Raw genomic sequence first — 8,580 nt, 5'->3', positions numbered from 1 at the left:
ATGGCAAATGAATAATAATATTGCAAAATGGATTTGATATATCATTACCATTATTTATTATAAAGTTGTTATTTTTAATAATATTTTATAAATCATTAATAATAATTATTTTACATTTTAGCAATTTATAAGTAATACAATAAATAATCCAATCCTTTAGAAATATTATTATATAACACTTCCTAATTTAGAATGGCTCCGACAGTTGTAGTAAAATATAAAGCAAAATTATTTGTGCTATCTTTTTCCTATTTTCCTATGAATGGAAAAGCATTCTTTTTATGAATATATATATATATATATATATGTGAATGTGTTTCGTTTATTATGCCATATATATTATGGAGAAAATGAATTTCGTCATTAAGAAATGGAATTTTTAAATATAATTTTTTAATTTGGAGAAAAAATAAATAAATTAAAAGAACACAAATATATCTAACAGATAAATGTTTAAAGATATACAATAAATGAACGCTATTAATATGCAAACATCAATTAACTCATAACAGATTAAGATGTTTTCATTAAGTATATAGCATACATTTTTTTTTAATGTAACTTATAATATAAATTTCCTGTAAATTATCATTATGTTTCTATAAGGAGTTTTTTTCCTTTTTTTTTTTTTTATGAACAAAATTTTTATAAAATTAAAACATGGAACGGTCGAATTATGGGAATGTAAAAAAGATACAAATAAATATATTTCTAAATGTGAAAATAACTACATATTATGAAGTAATAGGATAAAACAGAATTACAGAAATTTTTGTAATAATATTGTATTAATTCAAGCATAGTGTTACAATTTATTTATTTTGTTTTGTTTCCTTATTCCAAATTATAATTTTTTCCAAGTTAAACATTTTTGGAAAATATTAATATTAACTGTTTATTTATATAGGTATATTAATATCTTAGTACTTTTATTAAAACAAGTATTAATATATTGTTTTAATGGATAATATTACAGAAATAAAAAATGTATATATAATTGTAATATATTTGAAGTGCTTCAATTTCAAACTTCATATTTAATGATTTTTTTTTTCTTTTTACTTATTACTTTATATTCATTTTCTTCATTTTTTAAAGACATTACAAAATTTAAATAATATTTTTCATTAACAGACTTTTTTCTTATATATCATCTAAATGTATTTTGGATATATACCTATGAATTTATAATATCTGTTTTTCTTCTATTTCATCAGATTTATGTAGTGCCCCATAGTTAACTATAGAATTTGCATATACGTTATCTTCTCTTATCCAATCTTCTATCTCATTTCTGAAACTATCTTTCCGTATCCTTTCTTTTATTTTCTATATAATTTTTATTATATTCAATTATATTTTCTGTAATTTCTTGTTTTTTACTTGAATATCCTTCTCCTTTCCATTCATTTATGGATCTATCCAAATATGAATCCCTATTTTCAAGGTTTACCTCATTTTTATATTCTTCTAATACTGTTATAAGCACGAGAATACAAAACTTTGTTAATAATTTTTTTTTTATATATTTACATAATTCTACATAATTTTCTTTGTGCTGCAATTCTTCTACATTTAATAGTGATACATAATTTTTAGTATCTTCATTTGCACATTCATCTGAGATATTCTGCAACTCCTCTGCTAATCCATTATTCCAGTACTGATCAAGATGTTGTTGTATAATCATACCCTTTTTTGATATCCACTGTCTCCATATATCTTTTTCCCTTTCTAAAAATGAAACCTTTTGATTTTCATTTGACGATTTCTTTTTTATTTCTTCCATTTCTTGTATGTAAGATACTTCTCTTTTCCATTCATCCTTCAAATTATTAAACCAATCGTCTTTTTTCAGATTTTGAGAAAGATTTCTATGTCTTTGTATCCATTTATTCCATAGAATATGTTGTTTTTTAATATCACTGATACATTTAATATTTTCTATTATTAGATCATCATCTTTTAAATTGGGATAGATTGTATAATCCTTTTTCGTGAACTCATCTATACATATTTTTAAGAATTCGTCTTTGTGGTTTTCCCAATCTTCATTTATGCATTCTTCGAGTACTTCCATATGTACTTCTATTATGATTTTGGATCTGTCTTTTTTTTGCTTCGACAAGTTTACTTTTTTTCTACGTTCATTTATTTTAATTTTTTTTATGATTTCTTCATCATCATACACTGCGTGTTCTGAATGATCATCTGTGAAAAACTTACTTTTTTTATCAAATCGTGAAGGTACTTTTATTCTAAGAAATTTCATTTGTTTTCTTTTTATATTTTTTTTTTTTTTAAACATCCCTATTAATGCGTACTACAAAGAAAAAAAAAAAACATTTATAAAATATATTATTAGAATAATCAAATTCTTATTATATATTTAGGCTTATAGTTTTATTTTACTTTAATAAAAAAAGAAAATACAATAATAGTAAGAATACTGATTAAAATAGATGCTGTATGAGTGTTAGATTTTTTTACTACTTGACCTGTAACATCTTTTTTAATACATATACATATATATGTAAATTAATTTAAGTATTTATTTTTAAGGTAACCAAATAAATAGCAATGGTGTTACCTGAAAATATATTGTATTCAGATGGAGTAAGTGAAGGTGGAACAGGAAATGATGCAGAAATAGGTGAAGGTGTTGTTTCAAACCTAAGGGGATCTACCGATTCTTCTGACTTTGAAGAAAATGTAGAACCATCTGATGATATTACTTCTTCGTTTTCAGAAGCTGCTGATGCTTGTTCTTTTCTAGGTTGAGGATCCTGAATTTCCTTGCTGTCACCTTGAGTACTTGAAGCTTCCGTTGAAGGTAGTGCATCAGTTTGAGGTTCAAGATCCTGTCGAACTTTTTCTTGTTCAGTTTTTAGTTCAATTTTTTCTTGATCTCCTCTTAGAAGTTGCGAGTCTTGTTTCTGTGAATCTGGAGGATTAGATTGAACGCTATCTGTTGTTTGATCAGCATCTGGAGGAATTGTTTTTTTTTCTGCAGATTCAGGCTGTTTCCGGGCAACTGCATGTTTAACTCGGCATGTAGGAAGTTCGCGAAATGTTCTAGGATTAAGTATGTCACATTTTCTTGTTGGAAATTGGGACTGTGTATTTTTGCAATTACTTTGTATGAGCACTTTCTGTGTACTAAAATGCGTAAGTTTTTCCTTAATCCACGCATTATATTCATCAATTTTACTTGAACATGTTTCATCACATTCACTTGAAATTCTATGTTCACTTATAAGGCATTTTATTTCATTCTGTCTATTGTTTTTTTCTTCGCAGAAATTTAGTGCTTCATAATTCAGTTCTAAAATTTTTTTTTCTTTATCATCAAAAATCGGAAAACATCCACCATATTTTTGGGCTAGCGGTTTATAGTGAGATGCTGCCCAATATTTTAATGTTCCTTCCCACTTATTTTGATTTTTGTAAAGTGGTGCATTTTTATTCTGTATTAGAAAATCAACCAATTCGAGGCATTTCTTCCTAAAATTCTCTTTATTACTCTCGTTAATTAGGGAAGGAGTTTTATTTTTTATTTGTTTTGAAATTTTTCTAAACTCTGATGTCCCATAGAAATCTAATGCTCCTGAACTAAAAACACCTCTTTCCTGAATTCAAAAGAATTATTATCAATTATCTAATGACCATAAAATTTAAGCGCGGTTACTTTATCACTTTTTTTTGTTATAAGTACGTAATTTACTCAAATTTTATTTTATTATAAAAAAACGAATATTACCGAGGACAAACACTTTTCCATAATGATAATATATTAATACTCTACTTTGTTGCAAATAATAATCTAAAAGAAAAATACGAATATATATCTTTTATGAATAATGTAATTTTAAAATTAATATATACTAGCTAGAAGAAATTTTAAAATTAGCGACTACGTAAGAATAATATGAGAATTATAAAATAAGTGAATACAATAATATTTATTTTATATTGTTTTACTTTAATTAAATATATTACTATAGGATTTATGTCCTAGTTATATTTTGTTATTAAATAAATTATATGTATAAATTTTTATGTAAAATTTATGTTCGCATTATAGAGAAAAAGCTTAATAACTTAATTTAAAAAAATACATATATATAACCTTAACAATATGATATTTATTATATAAAATAATGGGTAAATATATAGAAGATGTTTTTCCTTTTTGCTCAGAATAAATACGTATATTTATATATACTCTACCTGTATTCGTGTAAAATACCCAATTTTAATCCTTTTATATTAAAAAAATGTATAATTTATAGAAGAATTCATTATTAATATTTAAAGTACATTTATATTTTATTGTTTAACGATTATGTTATATATTGGATATAAGTAATTATAGTGCTATATTTATTTTTTTAATACATTTTTAAATTTACTACGTTATATCTAGAAATTAGAAATATAATATATATATTTTAGTAAATAGTTGTTATAGTTATTAAAATTACATACTATTAAAATTTATGTATGCCACTTAATGTTATATATATATATCTTTTAATTAAAAATTAATTATTTATAGTTTATATTATGCTAATAAATATTTTCTTAATAGTATAATTCTTTATACATATATGTTCTTATGTAGAGTTGTATGACTACTTTTAGATATTAATGATTTAATAAGAATTAAATTTTAATTAAAATGTATATTTATGTCTATTAATTAATATAAATATATTTGTTAACTTATTTTAAAAATGAAAGATTATTAAGATATACCTTGTGAAAATTTAATTATAACATATTCTTTATGAAAAGTGCAATAAATTAAAACATGGTAATAAAAAATAATGATACAATAATTTAAAGTAAATAAAATAGTATATAACATTAAAATATACAAAAAATATTGAAGGATCCTAATTATTTTTCTGTAATAATTTAGATATATATTCTATTGTATATTTCAAAAAGATTCTATTAATTTTTTGTTTTTATTATGGTTTTAATATCTATATGAAAATACCTATAAACAATATTAAAAAATGTTATTTTGCCATTTAAAATGAAAAAGTTAATGTATTATTATATAATACTTTATAATGAGTGAATCAATAAATGAAATTATAGAACCATTTAAAAGCATATGCAGTACTCAGGGTCATCCTACTATATTTTAAATATATTATTGCTAATTTAATTCATCATTTGAAACAAATACATAAGAGATAGGAAACAGTATATTAAGATATATAAATATTTTAAGGAGAAAATTTTGTACACTTTTACTTCACATAAATAGTTAAGTTACCACAGTAAGATTTAATCAATGTAATATATAAAAAATAATTTGTTTCATTTATTTCAAAATTTTTATTAAAATATACCAAATTGATTGTTGTATTTTTTCTTTTTATATTAATTTATTACATTCCGTACAATTTGTTTTAAAATATTTTTTGATTTATATCAATATACAGAAAATATACATAAAAATATATTATTTCTAAAGATAGTAAATATTTAAACTGCAGTATTTTTATATGTTACATATATGATAAACATAATGAATAAAGAACTTATGAAAGTGAGTTTATATATGGCAATATAAAAGAAACTATTATTTTCTCAAATATATAAAAGCATATTAAATATATGGAGAAATATTTGTTTTACAAAATATTTATAAGAATATTTATTTTCTATTCTATTTTTTTTACTGTTTTATAAATATAGGAAAATAATTTTTTTTAGTTTATGTATTTTTCAATATTCTGTTTTAATATATAATTAAATATACTGTACGATTCTGAAGTTTATTAATCACGTATTATTTAGAGTAAAAAAAAATTCATTAATATTCTTATGAATTATTAAATATTCTTTTATCCTGTATGAATATATAATTTTTTTTATTTAAAAATATTATTTAACTTTAGAATATATATTTCACAAGTAATTTTTTTCATATTAAATATAATAATAAAATTGGAATATATATATGAATTTGCCCGATGATTAACCAAATATATGTACAAGGAACCGTATTTAACATAATTTAGTTAAGATAAATCATATATTATAACTTTTTCATATTTAATATATACAGATACGCAATATAAGAATTGTGGTATATATTTTTAAAAAAAATTACCTACATATTTTAATTTATAGTTCACATTATTTCATACTATATTTCAGATTATCCATATATTATGAGAGTGGAAACAACTTTAAATTAAAATATATCTAAAAAAAATATAAGAAAATTTATTTTGATAATATGTATGTTTTAATTTTTATATTATTTTGTTATTACTACTCATAAAGATAGAATGAAAATATATTATATAAGGTACTCGTCTTTATAAGTCATTTAGCTCATAATATATTAAATTATATTTATACACATTAACTTAATATAGAAAACTTGATATTAGTGTTAAGTTTCAATCAATATAATATAACGTAATTGATTACATATTATTCGTTTATATAAAATATAGTTGATATGAAATTATGTAGGTATAATTCATATATCTCGATATTTTAGATATGGAAAATATTACATGTCTGAGTATTTAGTTTTCCTCATATAAAAATAACTAAATAAATATTAATTATATATTAATATATATGATACATTTATAATTATTACATTTTAGTAGACGTAATGGAAATTTCATTTTTCCACTATAACTGATAATAAAATTATGCATATATATTTAGTGAATTGTGTCATATATGCATATGATATAGATATACTTTTTATTATAAATAATACGTATCCTAACTATGTTAAAATTGCGTAATAATATTGATGTTGGTTACATAATTAATATAAAATTATTAGTATATTTCCTCTTTTTTTATGAATAATAAATTTTCATAAATTCATTATCCTTTAATTTCATATTATGTTTTCTTATCTGCTTAAACATGTTTTATAGAATATATTTATATCAATTTTCTACAGTTCTTTTTGAATTAGTTTTATTTACGTAATAATACATCTGTAATTTTATCAATGAAAAAACTTATTTTGAATATTTCTATTACTATTTTTTCAAAATAATCTTCAAATAAGCTATTCAAGGCACAATTTTATACGAAAAATAATATGTATTAATGAAAATTTATAAATTGGAATTTGTTGCATTCTAATGTGTTCTACAGCGTCTACATTCACGGAAATATGTGGTATTATTTTAAGGAACTTTTTCTGGTGTGTTATTATTTTATTTAACTTTATATTTCAAAGTTTTTATATTTGTTTTTTTTGAATATTGTAAAAAAGTCCAGATGATGTAAACTAGTTTTCACGAAATTACATACTCATTAAGACAAAACTACTGCAGCAGTAGTTTTGTATCACATTAAAGTAGAGAGATATATAAGGAACTAACATTTTTAATTAGTTTAATTTATGTTGTTAGAATAAAGTAAAAATTATAAAAACATGATAATAATAATATTTATTTGACTATAGGAGATAAAGAGTTAAATAAATATCAACTAATATGTGAATGTGTTTCTTCTGGTATTAGTGATCATCTGAGTACGGAAATTTTAGTAACTGGTATTCATTAAGATTTAGGAGATTTATTTAGATAATTAACACATTTTAAAAGCAGTCCACTTTTGTATTAAGTCATATGGCATTTGTGAATACCATATGCATTTTTAATCGTTTGTTACATCATAAGAAAATTATTGCGATTTTGCATATTACATCTATTTAGATGACTGTTATATAATTAGTAGCCTTTTGCAGTACTAATGAGAAGGTAATACATAGAACTTGGTTTATGATAACCTTTTTGAAATAGTAAAACATATAATTTATACGTTAAACTATAAGAATAAAAAATGTTAAACAGTTATTCTTTACATAAAAGCAATGCAGAAGTTCCCCCATGTAAATTATAAATAAAAACATGTAAACACAATATTACTTTTCACAAAAAATTAATACTTAAATGAATAAATTAATTTTTGTACATATAGTGTTATGCAGATAGTATAAATGTGAAAATAATATTGTGAAAATTGAAATTTACTATTATTTTATATTAAACATGTTTTACTATTATGCAACAATATTGTCATTTATATATATATTTCTGTATATAACATGATCTTTTTGAAAATATATGTAACTTGATAAAAATAAATAAAAACATGGTTTTTATAACTTTGTTGTTATATATGGCAATTTATATATATCACTGCGAAAAAAAAAAAAAAAAAAAAACAGTATTGACTTTTATTTATTTATTTTAGTCTTAAATTACTATTTTATGAAATTATTAAAAAATGTATGATTAGTCTTTTTAATGAAGAATATGTGTGTCTTTCTTTTCGTTTGAAAAAACCATGTGAATGAATGTACTTATATTGTTATTTATATGTTTTGTTTTAAAATTTTTTTTTGCTTGAACATAAATAACAAATGAATTATTGATTGAATCAATCTTATCACAATACATTTTTTTTTACTTTATATATAAATTTTCTTCATTATAGAAGAGATAAAATTTAAAAAAAAAATCCAAAGAAACTTAAAGAATTATATCACACATGTAATTTCAGATAATACAT

At 21.1% G+C, this 8,580-nt stretch overlaps 1 protein-coding gene across 1 annotated transcript; it reads right to left on the bottom strand.

Annotated features, from left to right (window-relative positions):
* Positions 1-1,300: 1,300 nt before the first annotated feature.
* Positions 1,301-3,781, bottom strand: PmUG01_00075200 (STP1 protein; the record flags this gene model as incomplete). Its single annotated transcript, XM_029006356.1, has 4 exons — positions 1,301-2,323; positions 2,413-2,498; positions 2,591-3,629; positions 3,761-3,781. The coding sequence occupies 4 exons, from the start codon at positions 3,779-3,781 to the stop codon at positions 1,301-1,303; spliced, it is 2,169 nt and encodes a 722-aa protein (XP_028859240.1).
* Positions 3,782-8,580: the final 4,799 nt, after the last annotated feature.

This window comes from Plasmodium malariae (assembly GCF_900090045.1).
Source record: "Plasmodium malariae genome assembly, contig: PmUG01_00_46, whole genome shotgun sequence".
Taxonomy (NCBI): Eukaryota; Apicomplexa; class Aconoidasida; order Haemosporida; family Plasmodiidae; genus Plasmodium; species Plasmodium malariae.
Note: the sequence above shows the minus strand (reverse complement) of the source record. Positions and strands in the feature narration are given on the sequence as shown.